This window comes from Elgaria multicarinata, chromosome 6 (assembly GCF_023053635.1).
Source record: "Elgaria multicarinata webbii isolate HBS135686 ecotype San Diego chromosome 6, rElgMul1.1.pri, whole genome shotgun sequence".
In the NCBI taxonomy this organism is placed as follows: Eukaryota; Metazoa; Chordata; class Lepidosauria; order Squamata; family Anguidae; genus Elgaria; species Elgaria multicarinata.
This window is the reverse complement of record NC_086176.1, coordinates 5,289,971-5,314,921: the sequence shown is the minus strand read 5'-3', so window position 1 is coordinate 5,314,921 and position 24,951 is coordinate 5,289,971. Positions and strand designations below refer to the sequence as shown.

At 43.1% G+C, this 24,951-nt stretch overlaps 1 protein-coding gene across 6 annotated transcripts in view; it reads right to left on the bottom strand.

The window, feature by feature from the left end:
* The window catches only part of SPICE1 (spindle and centriole associated protein 1), a 52,029-nt gene that overhangs the window by 7,315 nt on the left and 19,763 nt on the right, over positions 1-24,951 (bottom strand). For 2 of the 6 annotated variants that reach the window (XM_063128900.1, XM_063128906.1), the window contains exons 9-15: positions 21,910-22,175; positions 14,968-15,099; positions 14,492-14,642; positions 10,830-11,045; positions 9,518-9,915; positions 1,771-1,963; positions 1,422-1,524 (exon numbers count right to left, since the gene is read on the bottom strand). In XM_063128900.1, the coding sequence (XP_062984970.1) occupies positions 1,422-1,524; positions 1,771-1,963; positions 9,518-9,915; positions 10,830-11,045; positions 14,492-14,642; positions 14,968-15,099; positions 21,910-22,175 (1,459 nt within the window). The remainder of the gene's footprint in view (positions 1-1,421; positions 1,525-1,770; positions 1,964-9,517; positions 9,916-10,829; positions 11,046-14,491; positions 14,643-14,967; positions 15,100-21,909; positions 22,176-24,951) is intronic. The other 4 variants (XM_063128902.1, XM_063128901.1, XM_063128903.1 and 1 more) reach the window with 4 other exon arrangements.

Sequence of the window (24,951 nt, the reverse complement as noted above, 5' to 3'; positions counted from 1 at the left end):
CTCTGAATGATTTCTAAAAACTATGTACAGTGTCAGATTATTACAGTTTCTGTGCACCAAGAACAAGCAAGTCCTAGGTTGCAAACTGAGACTACAACTCTCAAATGCAAGAGCAAGATGCATTTCTGCCTATAGGGGGCATTGCCACTGAAGTAGAGAGTGAAACTGATAGAGATAGCTATAGCTCAGAAAATGAGTCTGATTAAATTTCATGCATGTTCACTGAATCTTGATCTCCCCCTTTTCTCAGTTTTTATGGAAATGGGTGCTTTTTGTCCGCTTGACACTGTGGAGGACTAGTGGATAAATAAATATTTTTTTCGTTACTAATATTGATGGTTTCCTCTGTTGTTGTATTAAATTATTTTTTTCCTGCTCCTTATAAACTGGCAAAACCAAAGAGGTTCCTTACAATTCAGGTGCTTGTAGCTCCATTTGTTACCAAAAAAGTAAAAAAAAAGTAAATTCAGTTTGTAATAATTGTTTTCAGACACTGTACTTTTAATATACTAAATGTAATAATTTTATGTCTAACCAACTTGGACATGATTACGTTTTATGTTTCTAAAGTAACAAAGTGAATTTCAATCTGTAAGAAGTGCTAATATTGCATTATTTCAATTTCCCCGCAAATTCCCCCCCCCAAAAAAAACCAGAAAAAAAAACATCCCCCCTCCCCCCATGGCTTCAAAATTTCCAGAAATTTTACATCTCTAGCCTTGAGAAGAGAAGGCTGAGGGGAGACATGAGAGCACTCTTCAAATACTTGAAAGGTTGTCACACAGAGGAGGGCCAGCATCTCTTCTTGATCATCCCAGAATGCAGAACATGGACTAATGCGCTCAAGTTACAGAAAGCCAGATTCCAGCTGGACATCAGGAAAAACTTCCTGATTGTTAGAGCGGTACGACAGTGGAACCAATTACCAAGGGAGGTTGTGGGCTCTCACACTAGAGGCCTTCAAGCTGGACAGCCATGTCACAAATGCTTTAAGGTGGATTCCTGTATTGAGCAGGGGGTTGGACTTGATGGCCTTATAGGCCCCTTCCAATTCTACTATTCTATGATACATTAGCAATTCACCTAAATCAAAGTTTCTATAAACAGTTGCAAAACAATTCTGGGCTCAACAGACTTTCGTCCTGGCTCAATAAATTTAAGATAAATTATATCTTAAATTTCCATAACATCTTAAATTTCCATTATATCTACAATAGAAATAGGAAACCACTTACAAGAGGCTGAGAGAAAAGTCAAGGCATCTCAAGCAAGTACACCTGTCTGCAACCTTGTTTCTAAAGCTTAAAACTGTGAGATCACACTCAAGTCTTCAGACTACAAGTTAGCAGTTTTATATTTCTTAGTTTCATTTTAAAAGATTATGTCATCCATCCTGCATATAGAAACAGGAAAATCTTTACCTCCTTGCACTAGTCCCACTGGCAGAGGAAAACGTATCTTCTTTAGAACTATCCAGAGTTTCTGCCACCGGGGAAGACACCTCAATTGTCCTTCTTCCATTCTCTAGGAAAAAAACATGAATGCCAGTCCTTGATTACTGAATTACTGGAAGATGTTCAGGTGTTATAGTGATGAGCTGGTATTTTGAGCATATACTAAATGGAGAAATAGCTAGAATCCCCCGCCCCCAACACACACAAAAATTAGAAAAAGGTTGCTGAAATGAAGACAACTACCATCCACAAAATAATCTATTATATTGCCAACAGCTGATAGTAGGATAGTTTCTTTCGATATTGGGGTACATACCAATCACGTTTACAGGTGGTGATAGAATTGGTGAAACTGGTGGAGACACAGAGATGAATGTGGATAACTTCTGCTGACTGGTCAACAACAACAATTTGCCACGTGCTTCTGCACTCTGGCGGCTCAACTCAGCTATTCGTTCATCCAAACTCTTTGGTAATTCTTTCAAGCTACTTACAGCTTCACCATTTTCCTAAATGAGCATTCAAAAGTGTGGTTAAAGGCATGCTTTTTTTAAAAAAAAGAAACAAAAAGGCAAACCAATTATATAGCAATTTCAAACAAAGTCAACCAAAAATCCATGCATAGTTTGTTGTGGTACAATTGTTTCATGCATTTGTCCAGTCAAAGCTTGTTATCAGAGCCTTTGATGCCATTGATTAACATCTAGCATGACTTTTTAACTTTTCATGGCTTGGGACCACAATACCTGATGGAACGCCTCTCCCAACATGAACCTACCCATACACTGTGCTCAACATTAAGGTCCTTTTCAGAGTGCCTGCTCCGAGGGAAGCTCGGAGTATGGCAACAAGGTCAGTGGTGGCCCCCCAATTATGGAATGATCTCCCTAACGAGGCTCGCCCGGCACCAACATTATTATCTTTTCGGCACCAGGTCAAGACTTTTCTCTTTTCCCAGGCAGTTAACAATATATGCTGAGGTGTTTTTTTAACTGACCCCCAGAATTATTGTTTTAAAAGGATATTGTTGTTTTTATGTTCTTGATGGTTTTAAATTTTGGATACTTGTTTTTAATGTTCACTGTTTTTAACTTCTGTAAACTGCCCAGAGAGCTTCGGCTATGGGGCGGTATATAAATGTAATAAAACAAACAAACAAATAAATAAATAAATAAAAAGGCTTTGTGTGTCTAGCATATGGTGACTCTTCCAGTTTGAAGGCATTTCCAGCCTTACACCCAGATTTCTGTAGAGAAGGAGTGGGCAACTTCTGCCCCTTATTATTATTATTATTATTATTATTATTATTATTATTATTTATTTATTTATTTATTTATTTATTTATTTATATAGCACCATCAATGTACATGGTGCTGTACAGATTACACAGTAAATAGCAAGACCCTGCCGCATAGGCTTACAATCTAATAAAGTTGTAGTAAACAGTAAGGAGGGAAAGAGAATGCAAACAGGCACAGGGAAGTGTAAACAGGCACCGGGTAGGGTGAGGCTAACAGTATAGAGTCAGAACAAACTCAATATTTAAAAGCTATAGGGAAAAGAAAAGTTTTTAGCTGAGTTTTAAAAGCTGTGATTGAGTTGGTAGTTCTCAAGTGTTCTGGAAGAGCATTCCAGGCGTAAGGGGCAGCAGAAGAAAAAGGACGAAGCCGAGTAAGGGAAGTGGAGGTCCTTGGGCAGGCGAGAAGCATGGCATCAGAGGAGCGGAGAGCACGAGCAGGGCAATAGTGTGAGATGAGAGAGGAGAGATAGGCAGGAGCTAGACCGTGAAAAGCTTTGAAGGTCAACAGGAGAAGTTTATATTGGATTCTGGAGTGAATTGGAAGCCAATGAAGAGATTTCAGAAGTGGAGTGACATGGTCAGAGCGGCGGGCCAAGAAGATGATCTTAGAGGCAGAGTGGTGGACAGAGACCAGCGGACTGATGTGAGACGAGGGAAGGCCAGAGAGAAGAAGGTTGCAGTAGTCCAACCGAGAGATAACCAGTGCGTGAACGAGAGTCTTGGCAGAAGAGACAGACAAAAATGGTTGAATCCTGGCAATATTATACAGGAAGAAACGACAGGATTTAGGTACTGCCTCGATATGAGGAATAAAGGAGAGCGAGGAATCAAATATAAGGCCAAGACTACAAGCTTCCTTGACCGGAGTAAGCGTGACATCGTTGACAGTAAGAGAGAATGAGAGGTGAGGAGAAGGTTTAGGAGGAAAAACAAGCAGTTCAGTTTTTGCCATATTAAGTTTCAAACGACGATGAAGCAGCCAGGCTGAGATATCTGAAAGACATGCCGAGATACGATCGTGGACATCAGGAGAAAGTTCCGGAGATGAAAGATATAATTGTGTATCATCGGCATACAGGTGATATTGGAGGCCATGAGATTGAATAAGCTCACCCAAGGGCAGCATGTATAAAGAAAACAGCAACGGGCCAAGCACCGAGCCTTGCGGAACCCCTACTGAAAGGGGAAAAGAGGAGGACGAGCTGCCGTTAGCCGACACGCTGAAAGAGCGACCCTCTAGATAGGAGGCGAACCAGTTATAGACAGAGCCACAGAGTCCAAGGTCATGGAGGGAATCTAAGAGAAGATCGTGATCAACCGTGTCAAAGGCCGCAGTTAGATCAAGGAGAATAAGAACGGAATAATGGCCCTTAGACTTGGCAGTGAGAAGATCATTGGTGATCTTGGTAAGGGCTGTTTCAGTGGAATGCAAAGGACGGAATCCAGATTGAAAGGGATCCAGAGCAGAGTTACTAGAGAGAAAGTCAAGACAACGAGAGTAGACCACACGTTCCAGAATCTTTGAGACAAGGGGCAACAGAGAGACAGGTCGGTAGTTAGACAGAGATAGTCGATCAAGAGTGGGTTTTTTGACAATGGGAGAGACTGTAGCATGTTTAAAAGCAGAAGGAAATGAACCAGAGGACAGAAGAATTAATGATGTGAAGCAAGGACAGGAGGATACCAGATCAGCCACAACTCCCATCAGCTCTAGCCAGCATAGCTAATGGTGAAGGGATTATGGGAGATGTAGGCCAAAACTCCTGGAAGGTCACACGCTGCCCACCTCTATTGCAGAGAATGCAAACCAGCTGGTCCTCAAAATATTAAATAAAGCCAGTTTTGGATGAGCGAAAATAGGTCTATTTTAGATGGTGTTAAGCTCTTAGAAAGCTAATTCCCAGTAGTTTTCAAGTAGGGATGTGCATCGGATTTGGCCTGAGCCTGAACCAAACGGGACTCCTTTGGACTGCTCCCTGAGGTTCTAAAAAGACCAGAACCAAATCCGGACCCACACAAGGCTTTGTGGCATGATTTGGACTTCAGAAAAGCAGACTTATTTCCTTTGCAAATACTGTCCTTAGGTTTTTTCTCTAAACCAGGATTGGGCAACTTGGCCTATGACCCTTTACCACTGGCTATGCTGATTAGGGCTGATGGGAGTTGTGGCCCAAAACGTCTGGAGGGCTATAAGTTGCCCACCCCTGCTCTAAATGATGATGAGCAGGGGCAGATATTTGAGTGAATGACTGTTCCACATTCTAATCATTGTGCATATGATACCAGGCGCTCTCCAATCAGTGTGCTTTGGGGATGGGGTCGTGACAATTTCTGCATTTCAAAGAAAGGATGTGCCTCTTAGCTTCCTTTGCTCTTTGAGAGTTGGTTTCAACATGAGAAGAGCTTAGGTGTGGCTCACACTGAGATATCAAGTGCTTCCTCGAGGGGCTAGCCAACCTTTATCCATCTGTCTTGGCCCCAGTTCTGCATGGGGCCTATTGGGGGTTCTTACACAATTGACAGCTAACCACCTTGAACCACTGGCCACATTTGACCTCTGTCTGTTTACCACGAAAGTGGCTTTCCTCACCATCTCTTCAGCACATGGAGCAGGTGAGTTTTGTGCTCTACATCATGACCCATCTTATTTGACCTTCCACAAGGATCCAGTGGAAGGAATGGACTTTTCCTTTCTCTTAAAGGTGGTGTTGCGATTTCATTTGTCTCAGGACATTGTGTTGGCATCATTTCTCCCATGCCAAGCCTCCCTGTTGCAGGTGAAGTGTCATTTTCTTGATATTCAGAGAGCTCCTTGCAATGCACAGCTTCATTCTGAGTCATCCCTCAGTTGCTTGTGTGTCATTCTGGCCCAAAGAAAGGGCACCCAGTATTGCAACAATGTTGATCTATCCAAGTAAAAGTGCAAGGCCTGGTGAACGTCAAAAATATGCCAGTTCCATTAGGATGAACACGATTAGGGCAAAATGACTGAAGGGAAATTTCTTGGGACTTATGACAGAGACAATTGACCTTCAATAGAAAAGAAGGATCAGGCCACAGCACCACCTTATTGTTGTGAAAAATGCAGAGTTGAGGACTTGATGAGAGTGCCCCCAGACACCCTATGCGTGGATATGATGACCAGTACAAAAATCATTTTCAGGATGAGGTGTTCCAAAGAACACTTTTCTACTGGCTCAAAAGGTTTCCCCATAACAGCAACCACAACCCAATAGAGGTTCCATGTGAGGAACTGATGAACAACCAGCAATGCTTCTCCTCTGAGAAACCTCCGAACATGTGGATGAGAAAAGACTGATTTCTTACCATGGTAACTTAACACACTATTTAAAGCTGCTGCCTGTTTCTTAATGGTACTAGTACTTAGCTCTTTTGCTAGGCCTGAGAGAAGAAACCCCAGAGGCTCATCTGGAGGAAAGGAAGGTGCTAAGGATTTCTGGAGGATAACCCAGTTTTCTAGCCACAGCCTTTCAGCTTACAAGCTGTCAACTAGAAAAGTCACCGACATGGATATAGAACTGATCCCTGAAACAATAGATCCATTGCTGTGGCTCCTGACTGGCTATGTTCAGGAGGCCTGGAAACCAGGGTCATCTTGGCCAGTGAGGGGCTATCAGAATGATACTTGCTGAACTTCTTTGATTCTTTGGATGACTTTGGGGAATGCATAAAGTAGCCCTACAGGCCATCTTACTTCCAGAGCATTTGTGTGTATAGCTTATCCACGAGGAACTTTGCCAACTGTACTTTCTCCAATGTGGCAAACAGATCTCCGACTGGGAGACCAAACTGCTCCATCACCTGTCGGAAGACCTGTGTAATGAGTACGCATCTGCAGGCAGCTGGACAACCATCTGTCAGGGATGCTTTAGGGTGGATTCCTGCATTGAGCAGGGGGTTGGACTCGATGGCCTTGTAGGCCCCTTCCAACTCTGCTATTCTATGATTCTACGATTCTATGACTCCCTTATGGAAGTGTGGCTCACCAGTCGGCTGTCTGATCGTTCACTTCCGCAAGATGTTCTGCCCAAATGGAGAGAACATGAGCTTCTACCAAAGTCTCAAATTCTATTGCAAGACAATTCAGGGATGGAGAGCAGGTTCCACTCTGTTTGTTCACATAGGCTTTAGCAGCAGTGTTGTCCATTATTATTAACACATGAGATTCCATGATCCTGAGCTGAGAGTTAAGTAGATTGCTCTCAGTTCCAGCCAATTGATACTGTTGGATTTTTCTCTGTAGTTTCACATCACCTGAGTGACTTGGTCGCCCAGGTATACTCTCCAGCCAGAGACTGGCAGCCATTATTGTGAGCCTGGTTGGCAATGAGAGGAAAAGACTCCTATCCAACCTCAGTGGTTCCAACCACCAACTTAATTCCTTTCTGGCAGCCTTTGGCAAGTGGACTGTCAGGTGTTTCTGTTCGGCAATTTGATCTTGAAATGGGGGTAGGAATGCTAGATGGGTCCTGTGTGGAAAGGAGCCCATGGTATAAAATTCTGGCATGAAACCATCATCTCTAGGAATTTGTTAAAATCAGAACAGTTTTTTAAAAAAATCAGAACATCTCCTGGAATAGTTTTGGAAGCAAAGAAACCAACAGGTTCAAGATAAGTTACATGAATTTCCAAAGGCTATCTTTTGCGATACTATGACTGGGTTCGGATGACACATTAACCCATGATGAATTAAATAAACCACAATGGTTTAGTTAATCCATGATAGTTTAGAGTTTTGTCTGTGAGCTCTTTTCACACCCACAGCAGGTTATTTCCCCCAAATAAATATAAAGTAGGCTATTGGCAAAATATTTTACCTATGGTGGATTAGCATGTCTTCTGTTGCATCAGCCTGGGTTACAGAGTTCGCCTATACAGCCGCTTGACAAGAGTAGCCAAAAACACTGCCACTGCTCTGCTCCTCTCAAGCGATCTCTAAGCAAACTTGTTTTCCTGCCACATTCAGCTGTGAGTCCGACTCCAAGTAAGTCCCACCACATCTGCGCAGTTCCGAAAACATTTCATGTGTGGATAAACCCTCACTTTTCCATGACAATACAAAGTCCTGCATTTATCCAGTAGTGGCTCCCCATAAGGGAACTTCATCCCATTCCTGCAAACTTTCAACGAGTTGGTGCCCCTCTCCTCTTTTGGTGCAGTGTAAGAATTCCTCCGTTCCAGTCAGGCCACCCCTTCTAAACTCAGCAGAGTGGGGGGTAGGAATAAGGTTTGTTTCACAGGTGGATAAATCCTCACTTTTCCATGACAATGCAAAGTCCCGCATTTATCCAGTATTGCATGTAGTGGCTCCCATAAGGGGAACTAGTATATTAAACTTTGTCCCATTTCTGCAAACTTTCAAGGAGTTAGAGCCTTCCCCACTTTTTGGTGTACATGAGCAGAGAAAGGAGACCCAGCAAAGGGGAGGGGGTAACTATGCTGTGTAGTTTATTTGTCCAACTGTCGGTCAGGGCACAGAAGGCTATTGGCAAAATAAGCTACTGTGCATAGCTTATAAGCCATCATATAAATCAGTGGTTCCCAAACTTTTTCAGGAAACCGCCCCCTTGGTTCCACAAACTCATGCCCAGTGCCCCCTACCCTACACTGTAAAATCATTATTCAAAACAGCGGTTTTCAACAACCCACTGAGGAAGATAATAACAATAAAATTCAAAACAGTATCAATTAATTGAATATTTATTCTAATTGCATTTTTTTAGTTTATTCAATTAAACTTGATCCAGTGATATCATCTTTTCAAAGTCTGATAGTCATTTAGCAAGAATATTAGATATCACATTTAGTAACTAGGGTAGAGGACCTCACTATTCTGTAAATTCTTAATGTGATGGCTGGGCTTGATGAAGTGATACCAGTTTCTGGTTTAAAGTCACTTAACATGAGTCTTAAATCACCATGTTTAGTAATCTGGAGTCGATTTCTTTGCTTGGAGAGAAGTAGGCAGACCACACTAAAACCACATCCCACCAAATATGATGTTGGAAATGGAACCAGGAGCTTCTGAACCACTCTCCATAGTGCAGGAGAACGCATTTTGGTGCTTTTGAAACATTTCAATTCGCCGTTAAAAGGACTCTTCTTAAACGGTATTAATACAAGTGTGGATTTTTCCCCTATATGGCTTGGGACCAAACTACCTTCTCCCATAAAAATGTCCCTGGGTTTTAAGACCTTCTGGAGAGGCGCTTCTTGGAAAAGATCACCTTGAGCACACACACACCCTTTGCCTCTTAGCGCCCCCCTATGCAATCCCACCGCCCCCAAGGGGGCAGTACCGGCCACTTTGGGAACCACTGATATAAATAAATAAGCATGAGTTAATGCGATGTGTGAAGTCCCCATACTTCCACTGTGTTCTTCTTTGCCCATCAAAGCATGAAGGAATCTGACTTGGGCATTATGCATAAGCATCCTATACACCTTATAGCAATTGTGAGGATTCATACATTACATCATAGATTCATCAACCAGTCAACTGATGCACAGTTCACAGAGGAAGAGAAGTGAAAGTAAGAATGGTCCTGCTTGGATGTCTGAAGACCAGTCTTCTTAAAAAGTGTACAGGTATGTACACACACACACACACACACACACACACACACACACACACACACACACACAGGTACTTCCCTTTCAACAAGTGACAACAGCACAGAAAGCAACCCCAAAGTTAAATGCTAATTGAGAGGGTGCTGGAACATGGCTCTTGCTTTCTTACCTGTCCTTCTACAACTGATCCATCCTGCATTTGGACTGGCTGATGTAAGCTATCCCAAGCCTCCTCATGGCAATGCCCAAATGCGCTCAGCTGAGCTTTAATAACAGAGTTCTGCAGTGTTAGTTCAGTTATTTGCCCCTGCAGATCATCGTTCTGTGTACGCATCATGTTCACACCAGGATCGAGTCTCTCTGTAACATCACCAAAACTTGGTCTTGGCACTGCAGAGACGGTGCTTCCTAAAAGTTGGTCATGTGGCCATAGAGAACTCTGCAAGGTTTGGGTTGCAACAGGAACACTGCCTTTCTGAGTTAAGAGACTGTCATCCTCCTGCACCATCAGTGGTTTGTATGAGGCAGAGGAAGCCTGTTCTCCATCTTGCTCTCTCCTAGTGGAGTCTGTGGGAAGACAACATAGAAGACCAAAGACATCTGTGTGACTATCTTTAATTCTAAATGCTTAACTAGGCTCAGCAAGTGAGGGGCGGTGAATGTCTGTTAAAATGCCAATTTGAATTCAAGTTCTCAGGTTTTTTTCCATTTTCAAGGAAAGTATGAAAGAACTCATAAAAATGTAATATGCCTGTAATCACATCTAAATTATGCACTTTACAGTACTCAGAAGCAAACTCATGCAACTTCTATCTGCACAGGCCTTTTAAGTTTGAGAAGCAAATTTAATTTTATGCTCAGGTCCACAGATTATTTTCTGGAAATGTTAACCCCTCAAAGTAAGTCTTTTATTTGTAGTAAATCTCAAACACTTGTATTCTGAATTTTAAATGCAACTTTGCCCCAATTCATGGTATTGTCTCATTTGTACTGTGCTTACCAAAATCATCTGTTCAAACAAAATTAACAATTTCTTTTGCAATTTTGATGAGCTTTATTTTTCCATGTAACATCTTAAATTACAAAAGGTGACCTGTCTTGAGTCACATGATTCCCAGATTAAGCGCACAATCCTGTCTTCAAGTTGGTTTAATTCAACATAGTGCATCCAAGCAGCTGGGAGAGTTGGGAGGAAATATGACACTAGAAAAAAAAAACCCACTGTCACAACTGGTTGTGAATTAAAGCAGGAGGTATCCCGTTGTAAGCTCAGATTGGGTTGGCTGGGCTATAATACAAAAGAACTGAGCTTCTGAAACTGGTTAACAGCCACAGTCACTAATGTGTTTAAGACTAGATAACATGACAGTGGCAATACTACAAGCAGGTATAGAAGAACTCGTCCCAAATACGACTGATGGAGGATTCATTATTGAAAAACAGAGCCAAAAAGTATTGGGCAGTCAAAGCGGCCCTCTTACCATCTTGAAGAGACAAGTCCTGGCTGCTTTTCTGCTGTGGTGGAGATAACAAGACAGCCGGTTGGAACCTACACGTTGATAACGTAGGGGTTGGGTAGATTTTATCTGGAGGGTTTAGCAACATTGGCGTTTTACTGTTAAGATCTTCTTGCAAAAGTCCATGCACATGAACTGGGACGGCCTTGTCTGACAAGAGATAATCAATGAGGCTGTGTGCTATGTTAGAAACAAGGAAGCAGTGAGTTTATATTGCCTCACAGTATGTTCTATACAGGATCACATGAATTTTGAATGCTCTTGGCAAACAAACATTTGTAGCCAAGTTCTGCTCCTCCCCAAAAGGGAGAGGGGTGGTCTCATATTGGATATCCCACGCTCTTCCTCTCTCACATAACCCTCCCTTCCCTGTCTAGTGGCTGCTGGTGATTATGCACCTTGCTTTCCACAATAAGTTGAAAAAACAAAAGTAGCAATATCATTTCCTTACTTAGTACCATGGAAATTGTTATGACTCTGATCAATCTGACTGCTTTACATGGCTCCATGTAAAGCAATCGGATTGGATATTTTTTGATACAGGAAGGTGTATCAAACGGCACCAGTTTCAGCCATCGACATTAACAGGCCTCTTTTTGGAGGAGTCAGAAAAGCAGTATGCATCAACAGTCAGTGAGATTGGACAGTCTGGAACTATATTATTCCTCAACAGATGCTGCTTGTTTCATTCATGTATCTTATGATGTAATTATTGACACTGAAAATGGGTTTGGGGGGGTGTCATTCCCTAAACACCCCAGCAGTTGCTCATAAGACTGGAAGCTTTGGAGATCACATAACTTTGTAAGATGTCCAGATAGTCAAGCGCTTCGTACCTTTTGATGTAAGCATTTTGACATGGGCTCTTGGACTATGAGGGGAAAGTGATTATGTCATCTTGGAATTTGTAATACAGAGGAGTGTGAAAACTGAGCTTAGTCAGATGCATACCTTGGACTTTAGGAAAGCCAATTTCAAAAAGGCCAGTGAAAAGTCTTGAGTGAAATGCCACAGGGCCCTGTTCCTACACAAGTATAGGGTAGGAGAGGCCTGGGTTAGCAGCAGCATATGGGGAAAGTGCTAGGAGTAATTGGATAACAAGGCAGCAGTGTGATGTGGCAGATACGAAAGCTAATAATGCATTGGCAGAAGCATAGAGCCCAGTACAGCTTGCCCCTCTATTCTGCGTCAGTCGGGCCACATTTGGAATACTGTGTTCAGCCCCATTTTAAGAGGGACAATGACAAGCTGGGGAGGGTCCAGAGGAGAGCAACTGGGATAGTGAAGAGTCTGGAAACCAAGACCTACGAGGAATGGCTGAAAGAAATGGATAGGTTTAGCCTGGGGAAGAGACAATTAAGGGGAAACATAACAGCAGTCTTCAAATATCTGAAAGACTGTCATGCAGGTAATGAAGCAGACTTGTTCTCTGTTGCTCCAGAGGGCAGAACTAAAACCAATGGGTGAAAATTGCAGGGAAGCAGATTTTGGCTAAACATTAGGAGAAATTTCCTAACAGTAAGAGCTGTTCAGCAGTGGATCAAAGGGGAAGATAAGTTAGCTCCCTTCACAGTAAATGCCCCCTCCCCTTGTGTGCCCCCCTCATTTTTGGCAACCAGATTTTTGCAGTTCAACCATGGCTCATGTCACCATACTGGGTTCCACGGGTGGCCAAGCAGGAAAACTTCAACAACTGCCCCAGCTCTGCTGAACTCCCCGTAGAACGTGCGTTTGGCCACTTAAAAGCAGCATGCTGGTGCACACTTGTACAGATTTCCAGATATGAAGAAAGACCTCATGCCAGATGTAACTGTTGCTTGCCTCGTCCTGCACAACTTCTGCAAGCCATTGGGGGATATGATCCTTCAAGTCAACCCCGACTTTCCAGGAACACCACTGCCGTTTCCACTGAATCCAGCCTCCAAAACAACAGCACACTGGGAAACTAGAGATATCCTTGCATCTATTGCCGACTGAATCTGCTCCCATTAGCCACGTGTATACCATGCATAAGGACTGCGTAGCAGTGCAAAAGGACTTGCCAGTGCAGAAGTGCCTCCCCACCCCGTTATACTTGCTAAACTAATGTAGCCATATCCCATATAAGCACCCTTTCTCTATTAGTCTCCTACAAGCAAACCTGTGGGAAAACAGGCCTCCATAAGCATTCCCCTATCACAATCTCCCGTAAGATAGCATTTCCCATCTATGCCCACCCCCAGTAGACTATTAGAACCTGACTTATCAAATGTAACCTTATCCAGTAGCAACTAACCCACTTTACTGAATATTCCATTTTGATCCACCCTCAAAGCATTGTAACTAGGACTGCCCTTACAGCTCCCAGAAACGCCACCCCAAAATGTTGTTTCACTATAATTATCTCCTTTGGAGTTGCATAGCTGTGTCCATTACATGCTTCATGAGAATTAACAGATATTGAAAGGGAGGGGTGTAGCAGGAGAGGAGGGGGAAGCTTATCGAGCAGTCTAAGGGGAATTGTGGGTTGGGAGCAAAGGTGGGAAGGATGAGCAAAAGTGGTTAGACGACGGGATGGGGCGGGGGAGCTAAAAGGCAGACCGCTACCGAGGGAGCTGGAGAGGGGGAGGGGGCCTTAGACAGTGAATGAGAACTGCTTCTATGGCGACAGGTAGGGTGAGGATGCTTGGGCAGGCAAAGAAAGCAGTTAATAAAAGAATAAGAAGATATAAAATAATAATAAGAGGGCATGTGAAGGCTGAACGTTTTTATCAGGAAAACAAGCACAGGCTGGGGCCAGCTGGCACAAGGTGGGGGAGAGATTGGGAAACTTTCCAACGGGAGCTGACAAAAACAAAACATGGTGCAAACACACAGTGGACCAATCATAAAAAGGGCTGCTGATACATTGCGGGAACAAGGGATCACAGAATGCCAATTTTGCCACAAAGCCCCCTGTACGTGCAGGGAGTGGGTGGGAGGACTAAGTTTGAAATGACAAGCCGCAGAGAGGTTGATTGTTTGTCGGCACCTTCAAGGGTAAGCGAGCGAACAACCGATGCGCTGAGGGTAATTCATGGGGTGGCTTAGCGTGACATGCAAACCTGCCCAGTGTAGATGATAATTTGCATTAAATAAAAGGAGTTGTGCAGATGTGGGGCTCAAGAGGCTGTCAGGGCCATTCTACATCCATCCTTGGGCAAATCACCACTAGCTTAAAGTGTCCCATAGTTGCAAACATAGCTATTGCCCCTCTGATATTTTACAAGGAAACAGCCTGACCACATTCTAAGCTGTGGGGAATTATATACGATCTTCTTTATACAGAGGAACCCACGAATGGGCTGAACAACACACTTGTTTCCTGGCCACCCTCACCCCACCCCACCTCATAGCTATTTGCTCTCAAAGTGCCACTGAACGTAAACCAAACCTTCAGAGGCAAACAACTGCTTGGGCAGGGATTTTCTGTATAAAAGCAGCATAGCACCTGGATTGTGAGCAGTGCTGGATCAATGGCTGCTTTCTTCAAAGTAAGTATGGCAACGTTATACAACATGTAGCTTGGCCTTTGAAGTACCTACATCTTCATGACCCTTTTATCACCAGAAATAAATAAACCAGACCACACAGTAAAAGGCCCCTACCTTCGGTGGTCTCTGGACAGCCAACTAAATGTTCCCCAATCTCTCCAGGACTTGTAATTCTATTAGAATCTGTGAAAGAAAGGCCTTCAAGTGCATGAGCAAGTGGAATCACTGGTTCATCTCTTACAATCAGGTACTTCTGGAGCTTATTCTAGAACGGAAAGAGAGTAAGAAATACCCTGAGATCTGCATTCTAATTAGCTTAAAACTTGGAAACAAGCAACCTGAAGCGTATTTCCAAGCATTTGCTTCTGCATTCTCTGGATCCAATGGGTAGTCCAGTAAGCACATATTTGTTCTGTCATACTTCTGTGACAGGCATTAAATGAAATGAACTCTTTCATAGTGCATTTAAACTAAATTGTCTCGAAATACAATGCATTTCTGCACAAAGACATTTTAATATATGCCGGCATTAAATTACAAGCATGGCTCAAACACAGGTTACACAGCGTAACAGTAATCCCAGGCAGTACCTGCATAGCATGGTTTTCTTCTCTCACCAGGAAGACTTCAGCAGTTAAAGCATCAATGAGGGCTCTGTGTTCACTCAGCTCCCTTTCAAGCTGCTGCCTGCCCAACATTTCATGGCGCACCCTTGTCTCACTCTTTTGGGGGTGGGGGGAAAGGGAGGAATGGACAACACCATATAATCATAAACACATGAGTTAGCAAGGCAAGGAGAAGCACCTGATTCAAAGTCAGGCCTAAAAGCAAGAGGTACAGCCTTCTCCTTCTACATCTCTGGTCTGTGCTATATATATATACATGCATTTATGATCATATTATGCATAAATTAGAGCTAGTGACTAATAATGCGTCTGATCTGATCTAATATATAATAACTGCCATGCTGGATCAGACCGAGGGTCCATCTAGCCCAGCACTCTGTTCACAGTGGTCAACCAGCTGTCAGCCAGGGACCGGCAAAGCAGGACATGAGTGCAACAGCACCCTCCCACCCATGTTCCCCAGCAATTGGTGCAGTATCCTGCCTTGGATACTGGAGGTATCACACTAGTATCAGGTTTAGTAGCCATTGATAGCCTTTTCCACCAAGAATTTATCCAACCCCCTTTTAAACTCATCCAAATTGGTGGCCATTATTACATCTTGTGGTAGTGAATTCCACAGTTTAACTATGCACTGTGTGAAAAAGTACTTCCTTTTATTTGTCCTGAATTTCCCACTAGTCAGCTTCATGGGATGACCTTGGGTTCTAGTACTTTGCGAGAGAGAGAGAAAAGTGTCTCCCTATCCACGTTCTCCAAACCATACATAATTCTGTACACTTCTGATACTTAGTCATTCTGTTTTCTGTTTCTGAAAAAAAAATGTCTGTGTGCTTATACCTGTGCCTACGGTTCCTGCCTGGTGGAGGGGCAACCATCCTGCTCTTTCTACTCACCAACACCGGACACTGCAGAAACATGTTAATGCCATGCAGCGTGGGGGCTATAGTCTCTTGCAACATGACCAGCAATAGAAATGGGTGTAGCCAGAAGATCATCTCTGTCATTATATTTTGATAAATGCTACTAGACATGTTAAGTTGGTCTAAATGTAGATCTAGGCAAGTGTATGAACAATACTCCGATGCCTTTGGCAAATAGGATCAGCAATCCTTGACTTGATATTGACCAATAGGGATGACTTAGTGTTTAAAGTGGCAGTTTCGGGAACTCTGGGGGAAGTGACCACGTCATACTTGAATTCTTGATTTTAAAGGAAACAAAAGCTGAGTGTAGCAATACACGTACTCTAGATTTTAGAAACGCTGATTTTAATAAACTCAGAACTATGGTAAGTAAGGTCCCATGGCAAGTGACACTAATGAGAAAAGGAGTCCAAGATGGGTGGGAGTATTTTAAAAAGGAGATTTTAAATGCACAATTACAAAAAAAAATCCAAAAAAGAAAAAAAGAAGACAACAGAAGAAACCAATGTGGCTCCACAAAAAGCTTAGAGATGACCTGAAAACAAAAAAGGACACATATAGGAAGTGAAAGGAAGGCCAGGCTACAAAAGAAGAATACAGATAGGTGGCACAGAAGTGCCAAAATAGCATCAGAAAGGCAAAATCTGAGAATGAGCTGAGATTAGCAAGGGATGCTAAAAGCAATAAAAATACTTTCTTCAGATAACGTAAATAGTAAAAGACAGAGGAAAGAAATGGTGGTTCAACTGCTTAAGGAGGATGGCAAATTGATAACAGTTGACAAAGAAAAAGCCCAAGTGCTCAATTCCTACTTTGGCTCAATCTTCTCCCAAAAGTGGGTCTATGACTCCCCTGGAAAAAGTGAAGCACAAGCTGAGGGGGCAGGATTGCAGTTTGAGATTGATAAACAAATGGTCAAGGAACACCTAATTTCCTTGAATGAGTTCAAATCTCCAGGGCCCGATGAACTGCATCCTAGAGTAATGAAGGAGCTAACAGAAGAACTCTCAGAACCACTGTCTATTATCTTTGTGAAATCATGGAAGACGGGTGAGGTGCTGGACTTGGGCTAACACTGTCCCTATCTTCAAAAAGGAGGAACCTGGGAACTACAGTCCAGTCAGTCTGACATCCATCCCTGGGAAAATTTTGGAGTAGATTATAAAGAAGTCAATTTGTAAGCACCTTGAAAACAATGCAGTGATTACTAGAAGCCAACATGGATTTGTCAAGAACAAATCCTGTCAGACTAATCTGATCTCATTTTTTGATCGGGTAACTTCCCTTGTGAACTGTGGAAATGCTGGGGACATAATATATCTTGATTTCAGCAAAGCTTTTGACAAAGTGCCCCATGATATTTTGATTAACAAACTAGCTCAAAGTGGGCTAGATGGAACAACTATTAGGTGGATTCACAGTTGGCTACAGAATCAGTGCTTATCAACGGAACCTTCTCAAACTGGGGGGAGGCAACGAGTGGGGTACCGCAGGGTTCAGTCCTGGGCCCAGTGCTCTTCAACATTTTTATTAATGATTTGGACGAGGAGGTGCAGGGAACGCTTATCAAATTTGCAGATGACACAAAATTGGGTGGGATAGCTAATACCCTGGAAGACAGAAATAAGCTTCAAAGTGATCTTAATAGGCTGGAGTGCTGGACTGAAAACAACAGAATGAAATTTAATAGGGATAAATGCCAAGTTCTACATCTAGGAAAAAGAAACCAAATGAACAGTTACAAGATTCCTGCATTCCTGCATAGGGTGGATTCCTGCATTGAGCAGGGGGTTGGACTCGATGGCCTTTTAGGCGCCTTCCAACTCTACTATTCTATGATTCTAGCATGGGGGATTCTTGGCTCAGCAATACTACAAACGAGAGGAATCTTGGAATTGTTGTAGATCACAAACTGAATATGAGCCAACATTGTGATGTGGCTGCAAAAAAAGCAAATGCTATTTTGGGCAGCATTAATAGAAGTATAGCTTCCAAACTGTGCAAGGTACTAGTTCCCCTCTATTCGGCACTGGTTAGGCCTCCTCTTGAGTACTGCATCCAGTTCTTGGCACCACACTTCAAGGAGGATGCAGACAAGCTGGAGCATGTTGATCAGGGGTCTGGAAAAAAGCCGTACGAGGAGAGACTGAAAGAACTGGGAATGTTTAGCCTAGAGAAGATTTGAAACGCTGTCACCCAGAGGAGGGCCAGGATCTCTTCTCGATCCTCCCAGAGTGCAGGACACGGAATAATGGGCTCAAGTTACAGGAAGCCAGATTCCAGCTGGACATCAGGAAAAACGTCCTGACTGTCAGAGCAGTACGACAATGGAACCAGTTATCTAGGGAGGTGGTGGGCTCTCCCACACTAGAGGCATTCAAGAGGCAGCTGGACAACCATTTGTCAGGGATGCTTTAAGATGGATTCCTGCATTGAGCAGGGGGTTGGACTCAATGGCCTTACAGGCCCCTTCCAACTCTACTGTTCTACGATTCTATGAAATAGAGCACCAATCACATGAAAATTCGTGTAAATTGGAGGGGCAGCCAAACCATCAGGCTTTGCCTGGACAAGATAACAAACATGTCATATGAGTTTTTGTATATTAATCTTATGCAAGTTAGACAACTTGTTGATGTTCATTTTCCCACAGTAGTGCTGCTAAAGCAGCATCCTCAGAAGATAGTTCAAACTATTCAGAAATGGGATTTAACTGTATTTTTAAATATCACTGCTCCGAATGTATCCATCAATTATCCTAATTGTATGCCATATGCCAATTCAATGCTTGTGCAATAGATGAGTGATACAAAAGCTTTTGGTGGGAGGAGCTGGAACCATAGCAGAAATGAAGAATGGCATTGACACTGGAGCTATGAATAACAAGGAATCTAGGGCAAGACGGTATTTGTACCCTATTACAAAATTGCAACAACACCAGGCTAATATACAACTTCAGATTGTGTATCAGATGGCTAAGCTGACTTTAGGTTTTTACAGAAACATCAATTTTAGTTTTGCCAACACTCAAACAGAAACCAACGAAGCTTTACATACTTTACTGTTATACAGAGAGTGTGTCACTACCCAAATCACCAACTTAAGTGTTGTATAGCATCACATGTTCCAATTGCACAGAGGTGGAGGGGTGGGACAACATCCTAAAACAAGAAAAGCTTAAAGAGTACATTACGTTCACATTAAATAGCCGCAGGTAACCACCAAGCTAGAAATAGTAATGCAAAGAAATGAATATACTAGTTATTCTTTTGTGGTGATGCCAATCACATTAAAAGATAGGCTGTGGATCCCACACTTTTATGGAGACTGGGCAGTGAACTATGAGCTAATTAATAAAGCCTTTCGTGATCAACAGAGAGAATCCCAATGAATATGTGACAGGCTTATGACCAGCTTTGAACCTTGTTTGTTGAATGGTACTGAAGAAGAAAGAATGTGCACCTGTTAGGCAATAGGGGATCAATCACAAAAGTAATTGAAAATGGGCGCCATTGCTTGTGTGTAATTGCTATACAAAGAGTCTGTTGGCAGGCCTTAATGTGTGAAACTTGTAAATGCATTGTCACATTTGTAAAAACTGAATAAAGATTTGCCTATGCTACACGGTATGAAGGAGAGCAAATAGAAGAAGTTTAAGAAAGTCAAAACATCAGCCTAGGCCCAATCTTTTTCATACACTAACCAAAACTACTTCAATGTGAGGGAGTGCAAATGTAACTAATTGCTTGAGTTGAAGCAGCCGAAAAAGCTCGTGTTATAATACATCATGAAGGAGATGAAATTATAAAATTGTCTAAGACGGTGCAGACTCTCACTAAAAGTCGCTAGTAGGATATATTTACAAAATAGAGCAGTACTGGAATTCTTTGTATAATGTTTCATCCTATTCTAATATTAGTTATTGTATCCTTTTTCTTATGTTTGCTTGTTCTATATCTAGCTTGTAGGCTCAGCAAATTGTATACCACTACAGCTATTTTGCTTGCTCAATGGACATCTGTACACAGAAGACTGTGGGAAACTCAGGAGTACAGTGTAGTGGTTTTGACCAGAGGAAATGGCAAAGAAGCTTAGTGAGTTCTCACAGGTTTGTTCAGTGTACAAATATTTATCATATATATATAAACACACAATCATATGATGCATAAATAAGAGCTAGTATAGTCAAATATAGTGAGCGGCTTCACACAGCCAAAGTCGGCCTCTTCAGAGCAAAGCTTCCTGACCTCTCCCTCTCTCCGCCAATTAGTGCCCGGCAGCTGTAGTGCCATTTCTCTTGCCTCTACTCTCAGTGATAGGAGTGTTGTGCATTATTTCATCCCTTAACCTGAGAACCTTCTTCCCCTTGCTTGAGAAGGCTTTAGCTTTCTAAAGTAAACGTTGCGTCATGCTCCCAGAGTAGGGCAAAACGTCTCAAAGATCTATATAACCTGAGGAACAGAGAGATTGAGCTGGTCTCGCTTTAGCGGGAGTTTGCTCTCTGGCCTAAAAAGAAACTGTGCTGGTCCCCCCAGGAGAGGCCCTTCCGTATGTCATGGAGACCCCGGCATACAATGAGGTGGACAACGGTTTTGTACCCTGGAGGGATGTGAGTTTTGTTTATTCCTTCTACCCCCAGATATCATCTTTTGTATATTCAATAAACTCTTAAACTGATCTATTTGTGATCGTTATCATTTTCATCACCCTGGAACCTAAGTTTAGGCGGGAACCAGATCAATCAAGCTCCCATAAATTAAGCAATTCAAGACAAAAGTGCTCACAGCAATTTCATATTTTTGAAAATTGATTCCAAGGAGTTTTATTCTTGCCACATGGCTCAAGCCAACCTTTCAGGGAAGCTTAGAATTGAAAAATAAATACCATGAAGGATGCAACCCTATGAGATCTGCCCTTGATGCTCATAAGGCCCCAAATTTGGAGTGCCTCCTACTCTGCATTTTAGCTAGACAGGGTTTATCTAGAAGGCTGTTGCCTACCTAAGTCAGGGTGCTGCAGAGGGGGAGGGAAGAAGGCTGGACAGGCCTGTGGTTACTGTGGAAACCGGCCTTTCCATTGCCCTTCCTGCCCATGGAAATGACCTCTCGACTTCCTCTCTAAAGTCGCTTTTGCGGGTTGCGAGGGTGGATTCCTGGGTTTGAGGTTGGAACACTGTCTCCAACCTCGGATCTAGGAATCCAAAATACTCTATTCCCCCCACCCCCCATGATGCTATCTTGGGGCCATAGACTTGCTTCCTAAAACAGAGTAAAGTAGAGTAAAAACAGAACAGTTCAGCTGATATGGAAACACTTCTCAAATAAAAAGGAATTCAGCCATTGTTCCCAAATGCTGGTTGAAACAGAAAAGATATTCCATAGAAGCATTAGCCAGTGTTAAGTATACCCTGTTACACGATTGTATGTTTCTGAATGATGGCACACTATCATTCACATATCTGAGAGACCAAAGATGAGGCATGTAGTTGGTGCCAGCCTATTGAAGGTGGTCAAAGTAATAACAGGCACCTTCAATTGGAATTTTGGAAATGCTATTGTAAGTATACAAGTGAGACCTGCTACAAAATGCAGTGCTGTGTTCCTAGTCGAATATTCCTGCCTTTTAACAAAATGCTCATGATCAAGGTTCCGGCGGCCGCTATGCCCTTCTCCAGGAGCTGTGAGGAGTTAAAGCAAGGTTTTCACCCCACCCCGGCTTTCCATTTTTATTTTCCAGATAATACTTGGCTTCTGAGCATGCTCAATCCTCACTGGGCTGTTTTGTGCTCAATGGTCACTGGGCTGTTAGCAGGGATTTAATATCCTAAAATAAAGTAACCCAAATAAAAGCTTCTCCCTCCAAATTCATAAGAAACAATCTAAAATAAACAGCACTGATCTACTAAGGTTATAAAATTAAGTCAAAAGTGACTTCAATATGTGCTTATTATAGCTGGAATCAGTTCACAATATTTCCCCACCTCCTTCAAATAGCGCAGCATCCGGCACAGAACATTCACCAGCGAGTGAGTAAATCCAGAGACCCCTTGACTGGGTTGTACTGGTTGGATTTCATGCCCCATCCACCTTTCATGTTCCTCCATCTCATGCTCCAACTCATGCATCATTTGATTCAAGACCTCTAGGCTGGATCTGTTGCCATTTCGACGGTCAAAGGAAGTTGCACCAGTGCTCAAGTTATTTCTCTTTGGTCCAATAGGGATCTGTGCACTTTGTTTTTTCTTCACTGAAAAGGGGAGCAGGAAAGCATTTTAATTCCCATTAGCAGTATAGAAATCAGTACGAATCCAGTACAAACCAAATCCTAAGTTATAGGATAAAAAATATATATATTTAAAACAGGTGCTTAAAAATTCACTCATACACCCAAAAGCTCAGAAATCATAGGTTAAGGCACCTGACTTAAGGTAGTATTCAATGCAGGCATTCAGGCAGCACTAATGATGGCGCAAGACCGTCCACTTTCTTTCTTGGGCAGCAGCAGCAGCCACACTGCTCCCATTGCCTCTCTCCCATTGCCTTGCTTGGAGACTGTTTTGTCAGAGGGATGCATTGGGAGGAGCCATACAGGCAATTTCCAAGGCCACCTCACCCAGAATGCCTTGCTCTGACAAAAGTGTCCCTTGGAGTAAGGCATCTGGACCACGCAGGAAGGGCGGGTGACACAAAGGGCAGGGGGAGCACCAGGTGGGCTGATGCTTCGCTCTGAGTATTTATTTTATTTACTGCATTTCTATACTGCCCAATAACCAAAGCTCTCTGGGCGGTTCCACCCACCTTCGCATAGTGACGGCTGCTGGGATTACCGGGAGTGGGGGGGATGTGGACCTACCCACAGACTGGGGAGGGGTAAGTGACCCACGGGTTGACGCATGGTTGCCCCTCATGTCACGGGCTCTCTTGCAGTGGTTTACAGACCCCTCCCCACTACTTAGTTCCCCTACCTACCCTTCCACCATGTGCACGTGAATGGGGCCTTTGAGGCTGTTCACACAACGTGCTAACCCACACTCAACAGTTGAGTTGTTTTGAACTGTGGGCTGACTGAACGCAGCACATTTTCCTCAGGGTGTCTTTGTTGTCTGAATGCTGCCAGAGTATCTTTTTAACCATGCAGTGTGGCTTGTTAATCAGCCTAAACAAGCCAACAACTGCCCAGAGAGCTTCGGCCATGGGGCGGTATATAAATTTAATAAACAAAATAAAATAAGTAAACAAACAAACCATGGGTTCTCAAAGTGGCTTGTTAACCACACTGCATGGTTAACAAGTCACTGTGGTTGCATTCAGACACCACGTTAACCCACAGTTCAGCAGACAACCCATGGTTCAAAACAACCTATACTCAGTCACTGAGTATGGGTTAGTGTGAACAGTCCCTTCATCTTTCAGCCTCAGAAACAGCACTGAAGTTGTAATCCATGTTATGCTAAACTTTAATATATGTTTTAAAATTTGTAACTCTTTAGCTTAAGAGTGATTCAAGTAGTGATTCTATGCATATTTAACAACATGGTCTCCTGTGGCTATAAATTCTAAATCTTCAATTCTGACAACCAACCTCTTGCAAAGCTTATCTAAACTGAAGTCTACAATCTTGTGCTTGTTTAGCCAAAAATAAGAACAACAAAGTAACTACTCAACATTATCGGAAAATAAGATTTGCAGACTTCCTCTGCTCTGCTTGCAAATGCTAAAAAACAAATTCAGGCCACTTTACAACAGAGCAAACATGTTGCAAACGCCAAAGCTATGCATCAATTTATTCATCAACTAGCTGATATACCATGTTGCTCTCCCCCCCCCCCTTTAAAATATGTCTGTGAAGTAATCATCTTAAAATAGCAGTCCAGTGCTAAGCCTGCAAGTGAACTTCTAAACAATCTCTCTCTCTCTCTCTCTCTCTTACCTCCAACACAGGCCAGGGTCAACTTGCAGCCACCGCTCTCCATGGCCTGCTTGACCATCCTCTGCTCGGGGCTCTTGGCAGGAGTCAGGAAGCCTCGAAGGGTAGCTGGGTCGAAGGCCTGTGCCTGCCTCAGCCTGTGCTTCTCACCCACCAAGTGCTCCAGCTGGAGGCTATACTGAAACACCAGGGCCAGCCTGGGCACTCGCCCCCTTCATTGGGCCTACTCAGGCCTGCGGAAGAAGCAGCCCCTTATCCCCACAAAAAATGAAAACTACAATTCCTGGCATGCCTTTCACCGTGGTGCCCAACTTGCCCAATGGGAGTCCTGCCGCCAAGGCTCATGGGAAGTGTAGTCTGGCCGAGCTGGTCCATGCTGCGCTGTGTAAGTGGTGTCTGTAGGTAGGCTGTAAGGGAGCCAGCCAACTGGTCGTTGCTGTCGGCGATGGGCCCAGAGCCGCAGCCTTCTTCCCTCCCGCTCCTGATGGTGCTTAGCGACCTAGGCAGCAGCCCCAGGCACTCTCCCTTCAGGCCCAGGATGGTGAGCCACTTCCAGATGATGGCTGCCAAAGCCCGCTAAGTCTTCCCTCCCACTCAAGGCATGCTGGGAGTTGTAGGCATAAACCTAGCTCCCTGAATAACATGATAATCTTTGAACACCATCTGAGGTGTGGTGGGAGACAACTGGAGAGCGGACCTTCTTAGTTGTGGCACCCTGTTTATGGGTTTCTTTTTCCCAGGCAGGCTTGCCTAGTAACTGCATTAATGGCTTTCAAGTGCCAAATGAAATCTTTTACTATTATTTTTATTTTCTAAGCCCTTTTAACTTGATGAGATTTTTTAATGTTTTCCCCCCTGTTATAACTAAACCACAATATTCCAAGACAGATACAGAAATTATTATTATTATTTATTTATATAGCACCATCAATGTACATGGTGCTGTACAGAGTAAAACAATAAATAGCAAGACCCTGCTGCATAGGCTTACATTCTGAATATACTGAATAAAGTTTATGATTTTTATGTTGGACCCTGACTATTCCATTGAAACAGAAGAGCAAATGGAGGAATGACTGATAGCTCGGGTCCAGGT